At 37.4% G+C, this 26,777-nt stretch overlaps 2 protein-coding genes across 2 annotated transcripts in view; both read right to left on the bottom strand.

Moving 5' to 3' along the window:
• Nucleotides 1-2,418: 2,418 nt before the first annotated feature.
• Nucleotides 2,419-13,709, bottom strand: LOC107084099 (acetylcholine receptor subunit beta-like; the record flags this gene model as incomplete). Its single annotated transcript, XM_015373781.1, has 9 exons — nt 13,117-13,709; nt 9,837-9,970; nt 7,103-7,147; nt 6,829-6,938; nt 5,360-5,468; nt 5,075-5,222; nt 4,787-4,972; nt 2,680-2,903; nt 2,419-2,600 (listed from the first exon to the last, which is right to left on the bottom strand). Coding segments are annotated over exons 1-9 (1,223 nt in total), but the record flags the coding sequence as incomplete, so codon positions are not given.
• Nucleotides 13,710-18,982: 5,273 nt separating this feature from the next.
• chrnb1 (cholinergic receptor, nicotinic beta 1) overlaps nt 18,983-26,777 on the bottom strand; it is a 33,543-nt gene continuing 25,748 nt past the window's right edge. The window contains exons 10-11 of the mRNA XM_015373780.1: nt 20,097-20,244; nt 18,983-19,987 (exon numbers count right to left, since the gene is read on the bottom strand). Coding sequence (XP_015229266.1) covers nt 19,841-19,987; nt 20,097-20,244 — 295 coding nt within the window. The 3' untranslated portion in view covers nt 18,983-19,840. The remainder of the gene's footprint in view (nt 19,988-20,096; nt 20,245-26,777) is intronic.

The raw sequence follows: 26,777 nt of genomic DNA on the forward strand, positions 1-26,777 counted from the left end.
TAATTCCTATTTTTATATATTTTCTATATATTTATTTTCTATATGTTTTATATTTATTTATATTTATATGTTACATAGTTTCTGACTGCTGAATAAAATCCTGTTAGGTATAACTGCCAGCCTGCACTGTTCTTACATCTGCAATATCCACATTATGTGCATGAGACAGGCCCCTTCACAGGTGCTCTATAAGATGTGATTTATGTCATGACTCAATAGTGCAAAGTGTTTTTCCACTCCACAGTCACATGCCACCAATGACATTGTCTTTCCCGTAACAGACAAACATTACAAACTTAGTGTTACATGCAGTTGGTGACTATGGGGCAACATCTATGTGATGCAATGACCTCTGAACAATTCTTCCAGTCACAGATGATATACACCTATATATAGATATAGTTTGAAATAGCTTTTTTGGGGTTAAAAATATCTTAATTCACATTATCAGAAATTATCCTGCTTTTGTTCTTCTAAAAATAATTTATCAAAATTTAAACATGCTACATTTTTGTAGCAGAATTGAAGACTTTTCAAAACAGGAGACAGCCATCTGTTTTTGAGTTTTGATGGTATTCCTCAAATAATCACATTTTACTCTATATCTGCTATGTTCCCCTCTAATCCAATCTCCCAGTCTCTTGTTAAGCAAACTCATCTCAAGAAATGACTGATTCCAATCACCATCATACAGACTATAGTTGCATGGTGTATATAAAACTAATGACTTAAAATTAAAAGTCAGCCTAAAGTACTTGTGCAATTCTCCCACGAATAAACAGCAGATATTTAGGTCAGTTTACATGAAACACAATAAGCTTTCCAGGTTTTACTCCACTTCTTCATCACTCGATTCCTAAAACACTGGAATTTCTTTGAATGCATTCCAGTTGCATGTGTGCAAGCACACCTGTCACAGTGGAGCCATCAATTATACATTGCGTGTTTGTAGTGTACAGTTACATAGCGTGCATGCTGGTAACACTGGGCAATGAGTATGGCACCAGCAGGAGGAAGGCGTCAGAAGAGCCAGACAAAGGGAGACAGTGTGACAAACATGGACTAAATAAATGAAGCAGCTGATTAAAGGGAGGTGTGACTACTTGTTGGTTAGTGAAAAGGAACGGCTAATAGTGCGTGCGACATACTCTCCACATTCAACACTACATATTCCTGGAGGGCAGAACATTGTGACAACCTAGTTTTAGGTTGAACCAAACCATTAACCCAACTGTTTTGACTCTAATCTTAAAAAAGACCCTAGACTCAAGAACGATCTTATTCAAAACAAGGAGATATTTTTGAGTGGGCAAAATATTTTCCAGCGCTTATAGGAAATGAGAATACCCAAAGCGATTAATTTCTACTGAAATAACTTTCCTCTAACTGTATTGCAAGATATAGCGATGAAAGCTGTGTCTTTCTTCTCTATCCAATATCAAGCCTCTTGTGCCCCTATCACTCAGCAATGGCAATCATCTCTCCCTGTCAGATCTTCCCCCATCCTCTACCTCCTTTCTGTGGGATTACCCCCTAATGCCCAACCTAAATAGAGGCTTAGTGGCTGGCGACTGTGAATGGGAGTGTGAGGCTTAGCTGAGGCTGAATCTGATGCTGCTGTAATGGGACGAGAGATGCCTAGAAACCAGGCTGGGTTCATAGGAGAGCTGAGATGTTCTTGTAGCCAAAGGAGAGTAGCAAGTGGAAGCAGTTGTGAAGTATGAGTATGTTTTACACGTGTGGACTTTAGGCAATAGATTTGGAGTACACTGACATGACAACGGTGCATGTGTGTAAATTAAATTCAGTTCAATTAAAATATAATAAAAATAATTCCCTAAATGGAAATTCAGTTTTGGTACAGCCGGTCCAAGTGGGGACGCAGTGTCCGAGGCCCTGCTGCCATCAAACAAGGGACAGTACTACTGAGCAGCACAGAACTTTAAAGTACAGTTAATTACCTCTGACTCTGTAACAGGAAGAGCAAAACAATGAGCTGCTCACTCTGTCAAGTCATTAGAGAAAGCTGTGATGCTTTAACTGCAGTTAGAACCTGTCTTGGGTCCGTTCTGGAAAAACCAAGACTTTTCTTCTTTGGTTTTAATAATTTGACGAGTCTTTGCATGGCAGAATACCTCTAATCTGAATAAAGTGATGATTAGAATTTTTGATTTTGAGCTCATACAAATTTTGCATTCAGATTATTATTCCATCTTCAATCCGTGTATATTTGGTAAAGATTCAAATAACAGCTGGAGTTTGTGATTTTATGTGTACATTAAAACAATGTGCAAATGAAATAAATAAGAAAGTTTCAAACAAATTCCCACATGTACGAAGTCTAAGGAATCTAATAATAAGAGGAACTATACACTCAATTCAAACCTTCAAGCTAAAAATGACAGAACTTAACCGTACCTCCCTCTCCAGGGTAAGACAAGATCAGGGTTGATCTTGCGAAAGAAATACTCTCCTCCAGGCTGGTGTACAGTTAGACCTCGGAACGTTGTGTCATCCTTCTCTGAATCCTCCTCCAGTAAGGGTTCTTCTGGGTTTGGTCTCATCATACCGATGTATCTGGGCAGGATGTGAATGAAGACCTGTAAATTTAGGTTTAAGGATCAATTGAAGTTGCATTTGCACATAAATTTTGAATTAGTATGGGTAGACGCTTTATACCTTTCTAACCCAGTTCGGCATGATGTGGGTACTAGGCGTTCGGTGGTGAAGGTTGAGGACCACCACACTCAGGATGACAGAGAAAGTGACCAGGATCATGGTGAACATGACGTAGTTGACGATGATAGGGATGCCAAGTGAGGTCTCTGGGACTCTGTCGGCCAGTAGCAACATAAAGACCGTCAGAGCGATGAGGACAGAAATGGACAGAGTCATCTTCTCCCCTGAAAGATGGAAAATGGAAAGAACAGGGCAGAAAATATTGAGGATTCACAACAAAGCACAAAAACCTTCCGACATAAGTACAATAGAGAGTTTTCTAAAGAAATAATAATTTAAACCTTATAATGTGTACATATTGGTTTCAAAAGAGAGAGTCTGACTTTAAAACACCCGTTTTATTTATCCATACCTACAAAATGTTGTTCTTATTCTTGTTCTGATGATCAAAAAAACTCATACAAGCTATTGTGTAGATAGCTGTGAACTAATGTATGCTAGAGAATGAGATGCTATGAAAGGCTATACTGAGTCATACATTCTCTACCTGTAACCCCTTAGCTCCCACCTTTTTATAGCTTGTGCGCAAAAATGCTAATTGCAAACTAAAATGCCATTGGCCAGTGAAATAATATAATAAATCACAATTGCTTGTGATTTGTCTCATTCAAAAGCTATAGTAGTAGCCATTCAAAATGTCTCCACTTTCCTTGATGGGCCATTTGCTGGTACTTTGCTGATCCTTGGCTGGTCCTCTACAATTACATTTTAAACATCAATCTTTGAACTAATGTAAATACTCAGGTTGGACGTATCAGACTCTGCAATTCAGTGAAAGGGTGACGCTAGAGTAAAAAATTCACAACCAGGAGAAGGCCGGTGGCTGGAAGTTCGAGGGGATTTAGCTGGAAGTCGCAGGGGAGTGGGCTGCTATTCTGCTTTCATTTGACTGGAATGGGCAATTTTTAATGGCTGTTACCTGAAATCTTTTAGTTTCAGGTGATATATGTACACACTGTACAAAATTTACAAAGCCTGAGCTATTTGACAACAACATTTTTTTCCCCCTTGCATGAAAAAAAACCTTTTTTATTTTCCATATTTTGGGTATGGTTCATAGTTGACATCTCCAACTATTTACAGTTGTTGTACATGTTGAAAACAATACTTGTGTAAAGTTTTATATCTCCAGTGATAAACATTGTGAAACTGTGACATTGTGAAACTGTTTGTGTATCCTAAAAGACCATTTGGAACAAATTATCCAAATTAGGATAAAAAGTGTCAGATCGGATTATTCGAATTTTATGAATATTTCAACCATTAAAACACATTTCAATTTGTAGCTTTACAAACATTTTCATTCAAGCACCTTTTTTAACAATATTTTAAATTTTCAGCTTTCAAAATTTTGACTATGCTCTTTTTGTGCGTATCCAATTAATTTCTCTCTCCTCTCATTCCTTATGCACATAAATACACTGTAAAAACGATCTAGTAATAAGTACAAATTTCTTAAATTAAATGTTTTTACCCTTAATTTGAGCAGGTAAATGAGATAGTTTGCAAATGCAATGAGTATTTTTACTCTTAAAATAAGATAATTAGATAACATGCACTCGAAATAAGACAATGCAATTGTGTTTTCTTATTTTAAATGTAAATTGTCTGATTCCATTGGCAAAATGTCTGTTTTACCTCCTCAATCCAAGAACACTTATTTTAAGAAAAAATGACTTTTCTTGATTTCGATTTTTTCCAGTGTAAACGCTATCTTTTAAGCCCTTCAATTCTAATAATCCAATGCAAAGTGTATCCTATTGGCTAACAACAAAAGTCAGTAAAAGTTTGATCTGTCACCGGCTTGTGGAGCTCCAGTTATGCAAAACTACAGTGATACGTGCATCTGGATTTAAGCCTCTGATTCACATTGATCAGTGGTTTGAAAGCACTATGGTCTTTAAGGTGAAAAGGCCAGATTTTCTCAACAACTAACTCATTCTACAGCCTTATAAAGCAGAAACATTAAACATATACCGCTTAGGATTCCCCAACATAAAGCACCTCTTTCTGTACTTTGATACCAAAGCATGTCAAATAAGCTAACCTGCTCCAGGAGGAAGGTAGAAGACAAATATAGCTAACACACTGGTGAGGATGCAGGGGACAATGATGTTAATGATGTAGAAGAGAGGTTTCCTCTCTATGATGAGGTAGAAGGTGATGTCTTCATACAGGTCATCCCCAACATTCTTTCTGCTTGGTTTGTGACGGATGGCCCACTCTCCATTCTCTGCAGAGGTGAAGAAAACATTCCAACATGTTAGGGTTAGCTGGATTGATAATGCTGTATTAATATGGCTGTGGATAAATACTGCATATGTTTGGAAACAACCTGTGAAAGCATTCTTATCGATGACAATCTCCTGGATATCTGCCCCACTTTCATCAAGATAGAACTGCAAGTCAACTTCTGAGGCGTCATAGGTGTACGAGCGGAAAACCATACTGCAGTTTTGCCAGTCGAATGGGAAATATGCCACCTATGGACAGCAAAATTGAGGCAATCAGCACTTTATGGTTAATTTCTAAAAAAGTTTTTTTTTTAATGCCAGTCCCATTAGCTGCATAGGATCTGATTACCACAGCTATGCTTATATGATGGAGGTTAGTTATGTACCTCAATGGAGCAGGAACTGCGGTAGATGGCAGGAGGCAACCAAATGACCATACCATTACTGTAAACCAAGACGTTAACGTACAGAGCCACATCGAACTGCCCATCGTGACTGTAAGAGAAATAAAGACAAAAGTGAGACTCAATTTACAACTTTCCCACCTCTCCTCTAAGTGGATGAAACAGACATTTAATCAATGAAATCATATTCAGACTATCTGTTGGGATCTGTTTCTTAACCTGCCATTTCCCTCAATTCTCCCCTAGGTGACGTCAGGAAGTTTGGTTGGCAGCCCTGGTTGCAGCAGGTCCGTGTAAACAAAGCAAATCATCATCATAAGTGAAGCTTTAAAGGAGCCTGCAGCCAGTGATTGCCTAAGTTGTAATGTCGAGCCCTCCAAGTTCCAAAAGCTGTGGATGTTTGGCTTGCGTTAAACTCAGATCACTGTGTTCTTTACTCTAAGGTACTTCTAGCATGAAAATGGATTCTGATCCAGTCCTCCTCCTGCCAGATTATGCCACCTGCAGCCTTACTGATCAAAGTTCTGGATTCTTCAAACAAGCCCTAGGGTCCTTGCTCCACATCCTCCAGTTCTCCTTCAACTGGTTCCACTGACCATTTTGCTCCTTGGGATTTAAACCCTCAAGTGTGCAGAACCTATATTTCTTAGATTCCCTCCAACCCTCCAAGTTGGATCATTCTCCCAACCTCAGATCCCCATCATCTTCAAATAAGCGTTCCTTCAACCTCAAATTTCACCTGTGCTGTTTTTCTCAAGAGCTCCAACCTACCTGACGCCTACAATTGGCCGTTGAACCATTCCTACCATTCCCAGCTATTCCTCTGTTCAGTCGGTTGTCAATGAAACCTTAAACATTTCCCAGTCTCCTAAGTGTTACTGCCTGTTGGTCGGATACTTGCCTACCATCAAGACACTAGCCAAAACTACTGGAGCCAAAGTATCGCAGGGTAGGAGTCACACTTTTTGAAATGCCCAATACTTTACATTTAGTTTTAGTCTAGTTGGCAATACTCTTAACACTTAGTTTGTAAATATTGGCTTGAATAGAGATTAACTTTACTCTTGGTTGAAGGCAACTGAACTCTTAGTGGCCAATAGCTTTAAAGTAGCTGTCAGCTTGAGTCAAACTAGCTGTATGCCTTACTCTAAGCTTTGTGTTATTTCTGACAAACTGTTAGTTTGACACAGATTGCTGCAGGTAAAAGCCAACTGACTGGAAGCTTTGGACTGAAAACTTTATAGCATCACTTTAAAAAATGAAAGCGTAAAATAGGGAGTTATGGGTATGCAAGTCAAGTTCCTCTTTCTAGGCTGTTCTAGAGATTTTTCTCATGGGGAAAAATGTTTATCTTGAAAGAGGCTATAAATGAAAAAAAAATAATGTATGCAGTGAATTAAATGTTCTGCCTTCTAGATTAATGATTGTGTTGTTGGCAATGAGTCACTCACTTGTTTATCAGGTAGATGTCAGGACGCCACACCTTCTGGGGAGGAATTCTCAAAACTGCAATGTTATCGTACTCCTCCGGGTTCCATGACAGCCTGTAGTCTGTCCAATTCTGGGAAGGACAGAGGAATAAATAGAAGACAGGCTTTATGTGCATAACCTATATCAACAAAGATTCTGGTCAGAGATTTAAATGGCAGAAGTTAAAGATATCAAAGTGTCAAGCTTTTATTTAAGGCAAAGAAAGGTTTTAGAAAAAAGGCTTCGCATCCATACCAGATTCATGAACACGTTTGTTGTCATCTCGCTGTTCTTTTCATTCTGTTTTGGGACAGACAGGAAAGGTTGATGTTACAGCCGCTAGCGTTAATGTCTGAACTTGATATATACTATGATGTTAAAAAAGTGTACAACCCCTGGGTCATTAAATGTTTTTACTCTTTTAAGTGGGAAAAAATTGACCTATTAAGAAATAGTTTTACATGAGCTACATGGCTAAATAATTGGTACCTCTGCTTTTTAACAAACTGTAGGACTGTGATTAGTACGTTTCTGTAATATTTAAAGAAGTAGCACTCTTAGAGAGACAGAGAGAGAGATATCTCAATATTCCAATTTACGCTGTTTGTCACTGAGCTTATTTTTGCCCTCAGTTAAGCTAAATAAAAATGTTTAGAGAAAAAAACAGCTACATTAAAAAAATAGCTTTATTTTGCATGTTATCACAATATATGCTTTAAAATACTTTTTTTTGCCTCAAACAAACACGATTTCTTTTGTTTGTTTTAAATTTCTAGAATAAACTATAGTATAAATCCTTTAAATGAGGGAAAGGAATACCATTTCTTTAATCTCTTTTTTGTATATATAAGTATTTTTAAATATACTTATATACTTATATTTTACATCTTTTCTAATTTCTTTTTGATTTTTTGATAAAGTTTTTAAGAGTCTTTAAGAGATTTTTCATTATGATTTAATTCTTCCAGTTGTAATCATTTTGTTTTCTCTTATTTATTTAGTTTTGTTATCGCAGCCCTGGTATTTGATCTAATTACTCACTTCATTCACCTGCTTTCCCCTCCACGTGCTCCAATTATCATTAATTGTATTCACCTGTGCGGTCTGCTTTATATACGGTTCAGCCCAGCAATCGGGGCTAGATCATTATTTGTTTTATGTATTCGTGTTAGTTTTCAATGTTTTCTCTGTGTGTTTTAGTTTTTCTTTAGTCCTCAGTTCATGTTCCCGTCCCTGGAGGCCAATGGACTGAGAGGGTTTGGTGTTTGTCTCCTGTCTGCTGATAGTGTTCCAGCTCTTTTCCACGGAGCCCTCAAGGTTTTGGCGGGGATAGCCAGTTTTAACTCCTGTGATCCTGGCTCCTAGGAAGAGTCCAGTTTAAAGTTCTGCAGTTATCCTGGTACCATGTCTTGTCTCTGTTCCTCTCAACCACTGGGCCCACATGTCTCCATCTGTGCGTGTCTGTCTGAGCTCACTGCTGAACTCTAAGAACTCTGGACCTGCCTGAACGTTCTGTGGATTCCGGGAACCTTGGATTTGTCTGTTCCTGTTTGGATCCCCTGGTCAGTCTACAGACTCCTGGATCTCAGTACAGTCCTGTCTCTGACCTGGATCGGGCTCTGGAAGGTTCAGCATCACATCTCGTTGGTAGTGCATCGGCTGATCCTGCCTTACCCGAGAGGATGGGTTGAACTGTTGAATCAGGAAAGTGACTCACACGGATAATCATCTTCTGTCAGATCATCATGGTCACTTAACTGTGTTTCTCCCACAACCACAGTGCCAGTGAGGGGTTTTGCCCCGCCCCTTCGCAGCCTCTGCATGTCCGCTGAGCCACAGCTCTGCGTTCAGTTTTCTGTTTTGTTCGACGTTTGTTTAGTCATAAATGTTTTGAAACTTCCCACTGTCTGTCTCACCTAGAATACTGGGTCCCATCTGTCCTGTTATATGACAAGTTTCAGTAAGCTTTTAAGGTGGGTATGGTATTTTTGTTAGATACTAAGATTTTAATAATACTAAGTTCATTCTTAGTTTCACTAGTTTTAGTTTAGTTTTCATTAATATTTTCTTTTTAGACAGAAAATGTTTATATTATGACACATTTATGAAATAAATAGTCAGCAAACAATATTACTTTAAAAAAAGATTTAAGTATAGTGGACATGAACTGACTTTTGTTAAAAAAAGATTCAAATCAGTTTCCAGGAAAATACAAATATTGCTAAACTCAAAAATGAAGGACATATAGGAGAATTAAGTCATGTTAGTTTTATTTAAGCAAAAATAAAACTTTTATTTTAATTTAATAACAGTATTTATTTATTGCAGTTAAATAAAATATTTTATCAATTTAGTTTTTAATTTTTAACCAGTTTTATTTAAGTATAGTAACTCTGCTCTCAGAATGCAGCTTGCAGACCCATTAATTAGAAGAGTTGGGCATCTCTTATGCTTCCTCTCTCTCTCTTCTAATGCTCATTGTTACATTTAAAGTCTTTGTCGCATTTAGCAAAACTGCCATGTTTGTGAAGTAGAAGAAAAAAGGTTTAGCCATGAAATGTCCTCAGAACATATTGATTAGCATATCTAAAAAGTGCATCCTCCTGATCCTGCTCACTGTGTGTTGTTTCAAGATAAATTGGTGCCCATCTCCAACCTTATAACGCTACAGTTGCAGCTGTTTTAAGTATCTTAATGACTCATCAGAGTATTGATAAGTTTTCTGGTTAAACTTTTACTAGGTTAATTAGTACCCTTTAATGTTAGATGGATTGAATCTTTATAGCACTTTTCTAGTCATATGATTACTCAAAGCACACGTAGCGTAGAGAAACCAAAATAAAACCAACAATTTCTGGATTATTTGCAAATGCACTCAAATTAAAGGCGAAATATTTTTTATTCTATAAATACATTACTGCAATGAAGCGATCGCCATAAGGCTTTCTAAACATCTTCTCCACAGGTGATGCAGGTTATCCATATTCACCAAGCCAATGAGCTGGGAAAGCGTCATCCCCACTCGCACCATCACCCTGTCCTTCCAGTGACGAGCCGGTCTGACTTTCACATTGTAGTCCTGGAACAACTTCTGATGGAGTCTCCGCTCTGTCTCAGAAGCTCCTGGAAAACCAAATGTTTTGTTGTGACTAATACTTCTGGAAAGGATTATAAGAGGTGAGTCACGGTTCTACTTATGAGATGTCAAATTGAATCCTGTTTAACAAAGCGTGCTTGAACTTCTGCTTTAAGCCTCTGAAAGTCAGTCAACAGAGTGTTTGTTCTCTGGATCGATAAGTCACACCTGCTGTGGTTTGGTATCGCGCTCAATTCCCACTAAGATTATTGTCTAAAAATAGCGTCCTATGCCATCTACACGATGCATGGATGATCTGTTGTTTAATGCAGAGGTCACTGACCTCATGGCTGATGACTGGTTAAGGGAGATCATTTGATAGCAGGTGGGGAGCCATCCTGCAAAATGGGAAAAATAAAACAATAAAATCTGTGCCTCCTGTTTCCTACTGGGAAATTCCTAGCTAGAGATGACCCTTTTGGATTATAGCCTTTGGTAAACATCCCTGGAGATTTTCTTTAACTGGGCCGGGAGATTGTTTTCTCAAATAGGGGATAAACTGAAAGGAACTCCTTTGGATCAAAGTAAAAAACTTACAGCAATCCTCTGATTGAAGTTCTCAAAAATAGATTTATGTACTATGAGGTCATCCAAAATAAAGAAAAGCGTTATATTAACACATTAAAGAAAGTTAGCTAAATCTTTTCACATTTGTCTATTGGGTTGTTAATGACAGAGCAGATCTTCTTAAGGTTAAAGCAAATCATCCACTGCCTTAAAGCCAGTGGATGTTCGCAGCTCGGCCATATTTTCCCTTCTAATTCTATTAGAACTGATATAATCTGATAAACTGCTTAATTCAGCTTTTCCATATTCTTTTTGTGTTTATTAGTTTAACTAAAGAGTTTTTTTGTCAGAATAACTGTGAAAAGGCTTGAAACTGAGCTGAGAAAGACAACCCTAAATAGTTAGAAAATCTCTAAATCTACCTTTTTTCCAACAGATTAATCAGAGATTAAACAATTTAAGGCATACGTGTTTACAGTAATTTTCAATTCATTAGAATATTACTAAAATGTTTGTTTAGTTAAGAGAAATTAACTTACAAAGCAAAACACATCAAATTGATCATTTGCATACTTTTGTTACATTGATCTGTATTAAATGTTATACATTTGCAATGACATCCAATGAAAACGTGACATTTAAGACTGTAATATTAGATGACAATAAAGAAAAACCCATAAGTTTTAAACACAGCATTGTGGACTGGATGAAAGGTATTTTTCATACTTGTGTGAAGGTTTTTTTTTTTTTAAAGATGTTTTTAAACTGTCAAAAGTAAAAAAAAAAATTCCATTTAACTGTATACTGAACACAAATGAATCAAGGTTTAAAGGTTTGGGTGTTTGTATAATTTTATTTCGAAAGTGGGTAATTGGGACTTATATTCTAAAATATTTAATCGACCCAATGCTCTTCAAGGAGCAAGAACTTTTACTAAAATGAACCAGTCAGCTAAGCAGAAAATGTTGTTTTTCTTGTTTTATGCACACTCTGGTCACTTTACTTGAAACCATTCTTGTCACCTGATCTTAACATCAACACTGTAGACAGCTTATACGATCTTCATATTTTAAAGTTTTGACTGTAACCAGCTATTCGGTTCAAGATGTCAAGCTCATATAAATTAATAAAAAAAAAAATAATAGAGATATGTTTGGCTCTTCTGATTAATCTAGATTTACATAAAAAAACCAATCCAAACCCTCAGAATGATTGAAAAAAATAAGTTAAAGCGATCTGAACCACTCATTGCCACAGCTCTGATTCTAAAATAACACAAAATGAGCCTCATCATGTTTTAAGTGATTATATATCATTACATTATTTTAACTAGGCCATCAATGCTTCAATAAAAATGCAATTTTAAATAATCTTCAGAAATGTTCTTAATATAAAAAAACTGAATTTCAAGGTTTCAATAAGTGTCAGACATAATCATCAAAACAAGACTTAGAAATTTCGTTTAAAACAGCTCTAGAAAATTACATTTTTTAAAGTGCAGCCTTGAAAAACACAAATAAATACATAAAAAATAGTAATATAAATATATGACTGTAATATTTATATTACTATTTTTTTTAAACAAGTAGAAATATATCCATCGATGTATAATAAATTAGTGGAAATTATAGGATAAAACACATTTTTGCTGACATTCTTATATATTAAATTAGAATAGAATAGAATAGAATACAATAGAAAATCCCTTTATTGTCCCACAATGGGGAAACTGTGGTGTTACAGCAGCTAAAGGTTATAGCAAAAGTGATCACACAAATGTGCCTTAGAAAGTATATAAAAAATAAAAGAATAAGTGACAGAGTTAAATAAAAAAATAAAATACTGTGCCGATAAAATACTGTACGACTGATGAAATCAATACATAATTTTGGTAATTATCACAGAAGCCAAAGGGGAACAAGCTGGATTGACAGCAACTCCTCTGCAAAGCATATGTAGGACAGACAGTGAAGGACAAACCCGACTCACAAAAGAGTCAGTGAGCGTAGTTCAGCGAATATCTCCTGAGGGGCAAGGGAGACCCGGCTAATGTGACAGATATGCCACGAGAATGTGGGATCAAAGGGATTTCTGGGATTCCATCTCTATTATGGATGGAAAACATATACTAATTAACCAAAAATAAAGTGTTAATTTCCTATATGTTCCTTTAAACAGATAGCAGAAAGTTAGGTTGGTATTTTTCATCCATTTTAGAGAAAAAAAATAATCAACTGCACTCAAAAAAACAATAAAAAATTTAAAATTGACTAAATTAGTGTTGTGTGACTAAAAAGGAAATAGATGTATTTACATACATCTACATGTATTTTGCTGATTTTAAGGCTTGTCAGGTAATAATAATAGCGCTAGGAGCGCTGACTGCACCACAGGCCACCAACCAGTGAAGGGCAACAGATTGTTTTTCTATCTGTTATTCAGTGTTAAAGGTTCAATGACCTTTTTCTCTACTCAGTTAATTTTACTATTTTTACTTTATCATCTAAATGCTTTACATTAGAGAAAAAAACAATTTCAGAGTAATTCAAGTAAATGAGCCTAACCAAAAGGATTCTTGAAGTGCAAAGTTTTACCATGCACATAGAAATGCATTCATATTCCTTACCTGTGCAGGTGAAACAAAGAACGCCACAAATGACGAGGAACGTGTCAATGTTAAACATCCTCATCTGTCCCATGATGGCAGACATTACATCCTTGTAAAAGACTGCAGTCCTTCTAACTTCTGAGTTCCTGCGCCTGAGTCCAGCTTATCTCGTACAGCTCGCTCCTCCAGTGGCACACTGTCTATCCAGCTCTTCTCTCTCCTGCCCCTTCCTACTTTTGTGGTCATGGCTCTCTGGGTGAAAGCACAGCCTGATTAGGTGCCAATGTTGGGAGTCACGAATGGGTGGAATGTGTTTGTTGTGGGAGGCCTGCGGACACCTGTTGGTGCTCACCAATCTGAGGTTAGGGGACGGGTTGACGGTGGAGGAAGTAAAGGGATGGGGTTATGACAGAGGAAATATTTTTAGGGGGGAGAATCAGTTGACTTAGAGGAGGTCTTTCTCAAGAGACAGGTGAAGAATTGATAATCTCTAGAGCAATTCAGAACTGTTGCTAATCTGAATTGCTTACATCCTATAATTATTGGTTGAAAGTGTGGCCTGGGGGCCATTTGTGGTCCTTGTAAGGGTTCTGTGGTCGGCCTCCCTGCCTAATTTTGAATAGTTACAAATTTGACCCTCCAGCAATCAATGCAGAAGAATAACTTTGGGGTCAGCTTTTAAATCACATTTTACACATTCTTAAAATGAAAATAAAGCACCACACAAAGCTTTTGTATTTTGTGAACCATGTGTTTCTTTTTTTTTGTATTTTTTGTATTTTTTGGAAACAGGGACCAAAAAAAAAAAAAATCCAAATACAGTATGGTCTTTCAAAAAAAGATTGGGTTCTTTTCATTCTAGACTGCCACCTGAAGTATTGAAAGACCCGAATATTGTGCCCTTTGGTGTGATGTAGCAATAAAGATAAACTATGCCAGCATTCAGGAGGCATTAAGGCCAGTTGGGTGAACCACTTTAACCAACTCATTTTGATACCCATTGGATATGGCTCTATTCCAAGTTCCACCCATCAGCTTTGAGCACATTTGATCTTTTTTGTGTTTATCATCGATTTCTTATGATACCTGCAGAGGGTTGCGATATAGATGAATGGCTAAATCACAAACTCTGCCTTTCAATGGTATTTTTCCTTATCAGAACAGACTGAGCTACACCATTGTGTAAGGTTTTTTTTTCTTCTGCAATATTATCTTCAGTTTCCCATCTCTCTTGCCTCCTATGTTATCCTCTCTCCCTAAAAAAACTGTCCATAAATCAGAGCCACAAAGAGGTATGGGAGGAGCAAAGTATCTCAGGTTTGCCCCTGTGCATGCCAGAGCCGCAAGTATAAATACATCTGTCACAGGGGCTCCTATGTATTTTTATGCATCTGCTTAACAGCTAATCTGCAATATTATGCACAGACAAAGCATTGACCAAGAGTCAGAAAAAAGAGATGAGTGCAGATTTACCAGTATGGCAGTGGTAATGTCGTGTAAAGGTGTATAGTATTAAAGGGCTATTAGGAGTGTCAACAGGGAGATCCGATGAAAACGAGAGTAAAGGTTTGCCTTCAGCAATCTGAGAATTGCATTAAAGAAGGAATTGTTTATTAAGACTTATTAGGAACTACTCTTTCAACAATAATCCATGAATCAATTCATTTTCTGTTCCTGACAGCTCAGTCTGGCCATATGTGAGAAAGTAATTCCTCCTTTCCACATCCTTCCCCTTAGATGGATAGAATAAAGAATTCCTTCTAATACAGAACCAGTCTCACAGCGGGTATTAATATGTACTTGGTCAGCTTCCTTGTTATTAAAAAACTTTATCTCGGAAATACATCGGCTACTAATCATCTTCGTTCCACCAATCTGCTTTATAGTTGCTGAATATTATGGCTGACATGTAAGCCTGATGGTGCCTGAGATCTTTAATCTCAATGAGACATTTCCTGGTTAAATAAATAAAACACACGCATAGTATACGCCTCTTGTGATTTTGCAAACACAAGCTTGGTATAGACAAAATATTAATAGATGAATTATCCACATTAATTTAAATTCTTCAGAAAGTGTCACTAGTAAATTAGTAAACAACTGTTACATATATCGTACAATAATCCAGCCAGAGTACTTCATCCCATATTTAGATAGTTATGAGACCATGTTGCTCTAAGCCAAACATGCCAATTTACTGAGTTGGTAAAACACAGAACTAGTTCTGTCCACATTGAACACAGCCTTTGGTTACAATTTAGGTTTTCTACACGTTTTTTTGTAGCAGCCAAAAAAGTAAGCTGCAGTTTATTATCCTTACATTCGACTAATGATCCCTGATGTACAGAAGAATACATTTATCATCCAAGTTACTCATCAACATTTTTATGGTTCATTGAAGTGTATTTTTGTTCTCTATGGGGGAACTTAAACAGTTTCTGAAGTCCCTCCAAATCATTGTTTTTGGTGTACACAAACATTTTTTCATTCAAAAAAAGAGCTGGTGGTTCCTGAAACCATGTTTCCATCGTGCAGATGGAAAATGTATTCATATTGTCAATGAAACCCAAATTTTACAAATCTTCTAAGACAGAGGTCATGGATCATACTAAACCTGATTTAAAACATTTATAAATTACTGCATGTTGTCCCATGGCAGTTCCGCTTCTCCTGTTAACATGGTAAAATCCTCCGGAGCGTCCGGCACCAGGCCGCATGTGATACAAATTAGCCAATGAGCTGGGTTAGTCTGGGTTGCTGCTGCTGCTACTTTTATACACAGCAGGCAAACCTGTGACAAGCCGGGGGGATGGGAAAGTAGGAGAAGATGATATAAAAAAGAGAGCAGAGAAAGTGTGGACTGCTGGAAGAACTGTGGTGAACTGGTAAAAAAAAAAGTGAAATGGCGTGGTCAATATGACCCTGCACATTTTGAGTATGTTTGGCTCAACCTGTTGCTGTGAAGCAGGATTCTCCACCATGAACATAATGAAAAATACATATGGATCCAGACTTACTCCAGATTTGCTTTTGTGGTGAGAAGTACGCTTTAAAAAAAATCTAGCACCAATTTTTGTCATGAACCGAGGACAGATGGACCCAGTATTCAAGGAGAGACAATCAGTAGGAAAGTTCAAAACGTTTAATAAAACAAAACTAAAGCGGCCACGATCATCTGACAGAAGATTATCTGAGTTGGTCACTTACCTGGTTTAACAGTCCAGACCAAGAATGTCCCCAGTGCTGCAGTCCCAGAGGTCATGCTGGAAGCCGATCCTGGTCAGGGATCCAGAGCTCGCAGGAACAGAAACAGGTGGCAGGATCCAGACTTCCAGGCATCCACAGGCTTCCAGAAGGGTTCAGAGTCTGACTGGGACCAGAAGCATGACCAGGTGGTCACGCACAGGAGCAGACAGGATCAGGTGCAGACAGGCAGGCTCAGTGGAAGAGGGTAGCCGAGACAGGACATAGGAACCGGAACTTGAAGCAGGACTTTAAACTAGTCTCCTCCCTGGAGCCAGGCTTACTTTGATAAAAACTGAACCTCCCCCCATAATGAGCCAAAAACCCAGAGGACTCCTCGGGGGAGGAAAAGTGGACGATCAGGAGACGAGACAAACACTGAAACCCTCTTTCCGCTGGCTGCCAGGATCCAGGACATGAACCATGAAATAAAAAAACTGAACAGAAAGACTAACAGAAAGACAAGTAATGATCTGGCACCGGAGAGAACTGAATTTAAACCAGAGGAAACAGGTGAGGGGAATAAATTGTAATTGAGGCAGGGAGGGAAAACTGCAGGTGAGAGGAATTACTAATTAGGGAGGAGCAAACAGGCCAGATCATGACAATTTTAAGGTATAGAGAAGGAGTTTCTTTTTTTGGGTGGATCATCTGAATAAGTGGTCCTCCTAATTGTCAATCATTCTGTTGATATGTTTACATAAGGCCATCCTACATGCTCGTCACTAGTTAGCTATCTTTTTCAGGGGGATATCTGTGGGAAGCTACGGTTTAAGCCAGTCATTGAAGATCACCTTTCTTACCATGGTTCTTTAAAATGACAGAGGGTCATAAGAGAAAAGGTTTCTACAAAGTGTATGAGAAGAAAAGAATGGCCTAAAAAGAGAGAAACAAGAATTTTTTTTTTTTTTTTTAGATTCTTTCAGGTGATGACGTGCAATGAAAGCACAGGTCGGACCTCCCACTGATGCCTCGGTTGCAAAGTTTCTACTCCACAGGTAAAGTTTGGTATGGAGAAATCCATTTTACATCACTGCCAGTAAAAGTTATATACCTCTATATTGTAACATTCCAGGGAAGATAAGTTTATTTATATTATAATTTGCATCATTATTAGTTATACGGTGGCCACAGATCCTTATTTACCCCGCAAATATGTCCACATTTCTACTGCAGCACACACACTTTAAACATCTCATTATTTTTTTTCATGTACCAGTAGTCTTTTTTGCTGGGAAACTTTTTATATATAATATGGGTGAGATGAGATCCATCTGAGTGATCGTCTTATCATTGTGTCCATACATTTTAATAGCCGTTAGGTCTACGGAGTGGGTACAAAGTGGTACAGGTGCATTATTTTTTTTAAAGCTACAGTGTGTAATTTTCAGCGACTTCTAACGTCCAGACTGCAGACCGCAGCAACATGAACATCCCCCCCCCCCACCGCTTCTCCCCCCCAACAGTACGGGACAAAATGTCTTCCACAACGTCCGCATCACCTACCTTCTCAAGTGATGAGGTTTGTTACACAGATAATTTTACAGATAGTATTTCATTAGTCTGTGTAGGGTATAGATTTCATGTAGACTTAAGATAATAAATATCGAGCGTAATGGGCGATCTCGCAATCGCTAGTTTGTTGGCTCTGCGCTGCCGTAGCGCAAAGATGTCTGCCTCCATGGCTGCGAGACCCGCTCCTATGTAATTATAAATAACGAATTCTAAGGCAACGCAAATATTAAGGTTAAGAGGCTGAGCTCGTAGATGATGATAAATAACATAGTTATGTATAATATATTACATTTCTGACTGTGTATCCTTATGATTATTACACACTGTAGCTTTAAGTGGAGAGGATGGGTCTTTTCAAAAATTCACGAAAATCCTCGACTATACCTTTAAATGAATTGCTTCAATTGGTAACAAGTAATTTCATCTATTTGATCAAACTTTTTTTTTAGGTTTATAAGTTGAAAACTTAAATTAAGTTGGGCAAACCTCATTCAATCACAATTAAAGCAATTAATTTAGGTTGCAGCAGCATATTCCATTTGGAGTGTTGGTGACGCTTCACCCATTCAACTTGGATATCTGCTAAATGTCCCTCTGTTCCCAGAAAGGTTTTGTTGGGAGGACACCCAGATGAATAATGTTTAGAACAAATACAGAGGGGAAACCAGGTTACATTTTGAAAGATATTCTTTAAAAAAAAATGTGATGGTAGCAATTTTATATTTCATTACAAAGATAAACATAATTGAATTTAAATTATTCACCTCTAAAGGTGCTAATGTGAATGAGATAGTAGCTTCTCTCATTAGAACAATGTATTTACTTCAGATGACTTAACTTTGTTAAAAGAGGTTGGTCGGGGAATGCTGTTGTACAATGAAAACTGTCTCCTAAACCAAAAGAGGAACCATGGAAGAAGCTGAATTATATCATGGCGGCAGATTCTGGTACCTGACTGAGTTTAGTTAAGAGGTGTTCAGTTTCTGCCCTCTTCTGGCCTTCCTAAGGTAGTTACCTCAGGAAGGCCTTTTATATGTTGTAATTAACATATCAAAATAAGATATCTTAAAAAACTCCTTAACAAAAAATGCTGTAACATAAAAGTATAACACCAAAATAATAGAATAAATATCTTTATTGTAGGTGAAACCGTCCCAAAAGAGCAAATAGGATTTACTTTTGCCAGTGCGGACATAATTTGTTTCACATTAATTCTGCTGTCTAAATGTTTGGCAGTCTCTTCAAAAACTGTACTAATAGATATGAGGGACCCAGTCTGCACTAACCACTGCCTATTATTAGACCCACTAATTGGGCTAATATTAGATGAATTGGCAGGTGATACACAGAGTGTTAAAGCATTGTGACAACAGATGCAGCCTTAGATATATATCCTCCCCTTGGATCTTTATTAAAATGAGAAAAACAAAAGCACTGTTGCAACTATGTATGTACCATAAAAGATACTTGGTGTCCTTGTGTCCTCAGACAAAGTGAGACACAGAGGACGGTGATGTTCTGCACTCCAATACAAGATTAGCCTCCAAACAAATGTGCACCTATACACCAGTGACTAAAGCACAAATAGGATTACCCCCAGGCACGTGCCACACTCTCTGCACAGGCGGCATGAAAGGCACACAGCCAGCTTATTATAGCAGCTGGTTTTTCATGGTGTTTAAGTGTTAACAGTTGGAATATCTGATTTCAGCTGTACATAAAATGCTTTAAAAAAGCCAATGTCACGTAATAGCATAGCATGTAAAATGGATTATATTAGATCTAGATGGGTTATTACAGTTCAAGAAATAGTTGACATATTCACATTTAGAACAAGTCAAAGGGACTAAAAACTTCGTAAGACCAACAGTTTTTATCCAAAGTTTGTCTTTCTTTCCTGGAAGGATCTGTTGCAGTGTAGGAATCTAGTCTGACTTATGGAGCAATCCTCTGCACCATTTCCTGAACCTGGGAGTTCAGCTCCTCAGGTCCATTTGAAGGGGTCTGTTGGGGTGTGATTGAGACTGGCATCAGAGAAAATGGCCAAAGTGCCCACGATGGTGAGGACGACGAAGATCCAGAAAAACATGCGGTCCACCACCATTGCTACGAACTGCCAGTCCTCTTTTAGCTGTTGACAGATAAGGAGCAAGAGAAGGAAGTCCAGCATGGAGAAGATCAGTATTTGGTAGCAGGGGTCGGTATAATACGACAATCTGTATAGTACAAGAAAAACTCACAGCTTCATAGTCTTTCTCAGCCTGCAGAGCCTCAGCAATGTACGTGATTGCTTCAATAGCTGACTTGAGCTCATCGGGAAGGGTAAGGTAGGTGCTCGGGCCGTCAATGAACTTTTTCAGATCCGTGCAAAGGCCATCTGAGTGAAACCTTTGGAGAAATGGACAACACCAAATAGCTGCATTTAAGAATGGCAAAAAATAAAATAAAAATGAGTAAGCAAAGCTTCTGCATGTGTCACTGATTTAAGAGAAAATCTGGATGAAATCAGATGACTTTCTGTTGGAGACAAAGATGGACCACATCTTGCATTACCAGGCTGATCCAATGGGAGGCATTTTAGGGGCTAAATACAGCATTTAGCTTTGCTATATTGCCTTATATTGTCCATTGAAGAACAAATGTAGAAATCATTTAACAATCAGCAGCTTAAACTCTAACTTGCAATGTCTCCAAATGGGGATATTTCTCACTGCTGTGAAATAGCCCGAGAGCCATTTGTGGCCCCTGAAGTAATTGTGTGTGTCCTCCGGCTGCAGCTGAATGATGACACAAATTTGGCCCATCAGCACAGGAGGTTGATGCAAAATGAGACTTTTAATTCTTTAATTACAACCTTACAATAAAAAATGTTAGACATGAACGGTACCTCTATTTATGTGATCTTTTTGAAAATTTTATTCTGTTTAATTAAAACGAGACTGCCTCAACCTAATCTATGATATCAGGCTAAATACAGCGAGACCTACCAAACAGTGTACCAAATACTGTTTGGATTAATAAGAACGGACTACAAGGATGCACGGGTTTCACAAATGTACAACTTGTGAAAAAAGAGCTTAGCATCCAATGTAGCTGTAAAAGGTTTGACGAACATCCTTATTCTTCTTTGTTGCATCTTTTCCCCCTTTCCTACCAATGCCATTTCCTGGTAGACTATGTTTAAGAAAAGGCCACTAGTTCCCAAAAGGAATACCGGTAGATTAAAGTTGTTTAATTTTTCAAGCACACAAAAAAAGTAATAAAACTCTTTTCCGATTTTTTTATTTAATTATTTAATTATGCAACTGTGTTTAATGGACTAGTGAAAAGAGCAGCCCCATTTTTCACATGATGACTTGAGCCCACATGACACAAAGGTTGGTCACCCATGCAAGTAAACATAAAATCGTGTTTAAAAAAAAACAAAAAACAAAACTATTTTGGTCAATTCATATATATTAAATGATCAAATTTCATAAAAACAAAGAAAACATTAATAAAACAAGCTAGAGTTACTTAAATGCAAGATTAATGATAAACGCAGATAGAAAATAGTGGGACAAACTAATCTAAAAGCAAAGGAGTGAAAGTGGGTTTCATGTAGAAGCATTGATGGGAAGAAGCGGTTTGCCCAGAGTTTTTGGAACTACTAAGAGGATGAGGTTAAATTCTTCTAATGTTAAAGATTGAAACCATTCAGGATAGAAAAAAAGCACAATAACTGTATATATATTTTAGATTTTTTGTTTTAATTCATCATGGTATCTTTTTACCCATTTAACACTCTTATAGTTCATGCTAACACTGAATGTAGTTTATTCTTCCCTCTTTTGCATCATGTGATGAAGCTTTTAGATATAAAGAAATTAGCGTTTTAATAAAATACATTGCGTTATCGCCAATAGTTCATAAACAGTACACTAATTTAATGTATTTGGCACATATGAACTCCATAGATTTATATTTCAAAAGTGCAGAAAACGCACAAGCGTTTGCAGTAGGTGGAATGATCTGGTTTCAGTCCAAAACACTAATTAAAACCTATAAAACAGTGATGTATGTGTGCAGAAGCCTATGTGTTCTGCTTTGCACCCTCCTGCCAATTCAAGGCGGAAAAAAAGGGACGTTTCAGAGTAGTTGTCTCTGCCCCTGCTAATGTGGAAGTGACTGCTTGGGTCCTGCTGACCGGGCCTCTCTGCTCCAGAAACTCTACGTGAGTATATGTGAATGTTTCTGTGTTTACTTGTTCCCCTCGGTTACCGAGCGTCAGCTGCTGCTGGTGCCAGCAGCCGCCGGGGGAAGCCAGGAAAAGGCTGCTGAGGGTACCTTCCCTACACAGCTGTCACAGAGGAATGTTCACACTGAGCTGCAAATAAATTCATTTAAACTTGTTCCCCCATTGTGTCACTAACAGACAGCAAAAAAAAAAAAAAGACAAAAGGCAAACATTTCCTTAGTGGTTTTACTGCAGGAAGACCAGGCTAACAGTGCCAGTTCCTGGGCACAACATAAGTTTTATAGTAACAGCTTTTACAAAAACCTTCACAGTTTTACCAGCATGAAAAACACCACCTGACATAGAAGCAAACAAAACTTGATCAACTTGGTCTCATTACCGGTTCTCATCCTCATTTTGTACCGCAGTTGGCTCAAAAATCGATATTATTTCCCTTAGATGTTAAGTTTTTTAATGAATTAGGGTTTTTTTTCATATATATGTAATCACTGTTTTATCTTTCCTTTTTTTTTTTTTTACGTTTTTACGTTTAACAACATCAAAAAGTCTGCTGCTGGTAGAATCTGTTGTTGCCAGGGTGAATGCATTGCAGGTTTAACCTTCGCCAGGCATTCCCTCACCATAACTATTTTAGGCTTCTTATTAGTACTTGTGTCTATATACCTTTTTAGGTAATGCACCAGGGCAGGGCATGTGTTATTGTCAATGAGTGACGTAAAAAACAGAAATAAGGAAAAGGGAGGCAAGAGCGTTCTGAGTGTGGCTATAGTGGATAGAAAAAAACTATACAAAAATAAACATTTATCCTCCTAATCTCTACTGTAACACATAGGAGCAAGCAGGGGCCGGTGCTCATGTTATGGACCCTGCACTAAATACTTATGATGTGTCTTATTATGATTGATATGTTGTTGCAAGGAAACCATAACCATTTTTATTGTAAAGTTTGATTTTAATAAGGATAAAAAGTAACTTTTTCCTCTTTCAGCTTCTGTCACATTCAGTGTTCTGGTGAACTGCCAGGAAGCCACTCCCCTCTGCCACTTTCTACTCTGCCTGCTGGAGATGGGAACCAGGTGGACTCAATCTCTGGCAATCAAAGATTGTACTTTTGGTGTGGCTGACCTCTCACTCTTGCACAACATGCAAGCCAAACAGTAGTGGTAGTACATGCAAAGTGCAAACCGTGCAATAAGTTTCTAAGAAGAACTGTGAAGGACAGCCGGTAAGCTGATTACAGTTGCTCATTCACAAGGACTGACTGATTATCTGGTTGAATGTTTAATATTATTAAAAGGGGAAAAATACACTTGGTGTTTATTAGTTAAAGCAGAAAAAATGTTGATAAAAATGCTAATTTATTAATTACTGTTTAATTTCACTATAAAATATTTAATGTTTATTATTCTTTAGGATTAAATTATTTAGATTGGTAGTAATTGATTTTATTTTTTTTCTTGTTGATTTCTTAATATAATTAGATGTTTTTTTGTTTCTTTTGAGGGTTTTTACCTGTGTGATTGGAGGAAAATTATGACCATCATAATAAAGATGACTAAAATGAAGACTCCTTGAGTGAACACCAGTTATGTTTCACAGAAGAGACTTCCCTTTCGAGTGGGGATTGCACATCTAAAGATCAAACCTAAACAGAAAACTTGACATTCAGACAGGCTCAATTTTTATCTGCTAGCCCTTAGGTGTCCATGGTTGCAATGGCTCTCTTTAGCTCACTGATGTTTCAGACAACAAACTATTGCCTCGTTTTTCATTACGTTTTAGCTTTTCTTGTCTGTTTCTTTTCCTTTTTTTTGTTAAATATCACAGCAGTTCAAGTTTTAACACCACTAGTGACAAACATTTACTATGCTATATATCAATTGGTTGAAAATAGGGTTGTTTTATAACCAACTTTAAATTTGTTGTGCCTTAACGTACATCATTTGTCATTAGTATAATTAAACCTAAAAGTGAGAAAAAAAAAAACTGATATAGGGGAAAAAACAAAACAAAAAAAGATTAGATTTTAGGCCATATTTCGCAGGCCTACTCTCTGTCTTAGGGTGTGTGGCTCTTTTACTTCAATGCCAGTCGCCACTGTCTCTAAGCCTAAAGTGTTCCCCATATAACTGTCCCATCTCCACAATCCCTACACTAACATGCACAAACACATTCACACTTACACAGCCATACATACATTCCAAATTTAAGGTAAATCAAACATTGTATATATATTTTTCTTGCAACCTTTCAACGCTACTGACATATTCAAACCTAATTCAAAAACGGCAACTAAGAAATCAGGTAACTACAGCTAGATATACTTTATGTGTAGCAAATCTGCCCAGAAACATGTAGGTAACCAGTTCCTCCATGTGTTATGCTTGACATGCCATGGCAGGACGTGTGGAAAGAAATTAAAAGTACCATATGTAGTGAAATGCAACAATTTCAATAAAACACAGGCTAAAGTGCATGACGAAAAAAATCTGACAGTGATTCGCGTAATTAAGAGAACTATGAGTCATTTAAGAAACCTCAAACATATTATATTGAACCTCTGGCATTAAGAAAATTACATATTTGTTTAATCTATAAACCTGATTTTTTTCAACACAGTGCTTTTTAACATGAGTAGAATTGAATAACATTATTCATATTGTGTATTAACTTCATAACTGAATTAATGTATAATCCATAAATGATTCATCTTGAAGAGTCAGGGTTAGTAAATGGTGTAAAATTTAAAGAAAAATGAATAAAATAATTTTAATCTTCATTAATTGTTGAATAATTATTTACGTTCAAAGCCTGTTTTTGTCACTCGTTTAAAAGCAATAAAAAACTGCTTTTTAAAAAGGCAATTTTTGCAGAAGCATTCCATCAGAGGGCAGTGTTGCGCTGTAACTGCATGCTGGACTCGAAGCAAACAGCTGCTTGGTATTCTGGACATGAAACTGTGAGTTTACAATGCAGAGCTGCCATCACAGCTTTCTAAGCATGGCAGGTGAGGAGGCTGTGACCTAAGACAGGTGAAGCTCCATCAGGTTGGCAGAAACAGAGCCACGGGGGAGAGATAGAGAAAGAGAGAGGGGGTAAGGATGGAAAAAAGATAAGGTTTGACCTTTTAACCCCCTCCCTGCTTCATATTTTATGACTCAGAGTCACACTTCATGAGCGAGAGGAACATTACTATTCAGGAGATTAATTTTTAGGAAAACTGGCCACGTCGGGTGCCAAGACATCCACTAAACCAATTAGAAAGGTGCATGTGAGTGTATATATGGTCTACAGGGAGATACTGCTGTCTCATCAAATTGTTCTGACACAACTACCCTCTACCCCCCGCCCCTACTCTCCTTCTTTAACTGAGACACACATCTTCCCGCTTTTACGTGTCAGAGTCAATTTGTATAGGTCATTAATTATTTCAGCGGCTGTTCTTTTCCTCCAGACATATTTTACTTCTCACATAGGGAGAACAGAGGGACAGCTAGACACTGTTAGGGAAAAATTTTTGGGGGCTTTAATGGGCAAAAAGTACAACAAACATTAGAGCAGGACTGTTAGGATGCCACACTGATGGATTTGAGAAGTACAGATCTCCAGACGGGATTAGAAACCCCACTGTGGCCCAAATTCAACTAATTTCTGAACAGCTTCAGGACAGGCAAACTGTAAAACCTGTGGTGAGGATGGATGATTGTGGGATCCAACTGGAAAGCTTTATTCTTAATGTTCTCCAAAGATAATGTCCTTTATAGAGATGAAAAAAGGAATTCGAAAGGTTGTTTGAATCAGATTATTTTTACGTTGTCCAGTGACCGCCCCGGTCAGAATTTCAAAAATCCAATATTTTTCAGTCTAGTAAACACACCATCCATCAGGACATTATGACAGCACAGTGGGAAGAAAAACAGAGAGGAGGTTTTTCAGTATCTGTGAGGTCAAGTTAGAAGAAACACAAGATGTGTTTTATTTTGGGTTCTAACTTTTTGGAGATTTCCAGCATAAATCTGGGGAGCATAAACTTCAAGCTTCAGGCTTCAAGCTTTGCTTTTAAGACATTTAGGTTAAACTTACAGATGCATTCACCTGATAAAATTAATTGGTGTGTTTTTCTGAATTAACAAGATAATTTTTATGAAAATAAACAATTGGTTTTTGCATAGGCGAGAATAAAAAAAATAATAATAAAATAAAACAATTTAGTTTTTTTTTAATTAATATATTTTGAAGTTATAAGTGAAAAAGTTTAGTTTTTCTCAAAACAATAGGAAACTTTTTCAAACATCTTGTCTTGTTCTAGATAAACATTAATCTAAGCAGACATATTTTGAGTTGCTTCGCTAAGAAATGTTATTACTAAGAAATGATGAATGGCACTAAAATGTTTTACTTGTATTTTTGAATGTATTGAAAAAATGCTAATAAGGACATCTTTGCAAAGAGAAGGTCCCAAACATTTGGCAGATAAACTTACAAGGGAAGGGGGGAAACATCCGTACCATGACTAGTGCTCAGCGTGCAGTCATCTTAAAGTCGACAAACTAATAGCGATCACATCTATATAACTAAAAGACAAGATCATTTCCTAGTGCCTCAATATTAAAAGAAAATAAAAAGGAAATAAACAAACAGGACATGTTAAACCTTCTGTGAAGGAAAAGCGTCTCGCTTAGAA

This window comes from Cyprinodon variegatus, unplaced genomic scaffold, assembly GCF_000732505.1.
Source record: "Cyprinodon variegatus isolate N-32 unplaced genomic scaffold, C_variegatus-1.0 Scaffold92, whole genome shotgun sequence".
NCBI classification, from domain to species: Eukaryota; Metazoa; Chordata; class Actinopteri; order Cyprinodontiformes; family Cyprinodontidae; genus Cyprinodon; species Cyprinodon variegatus.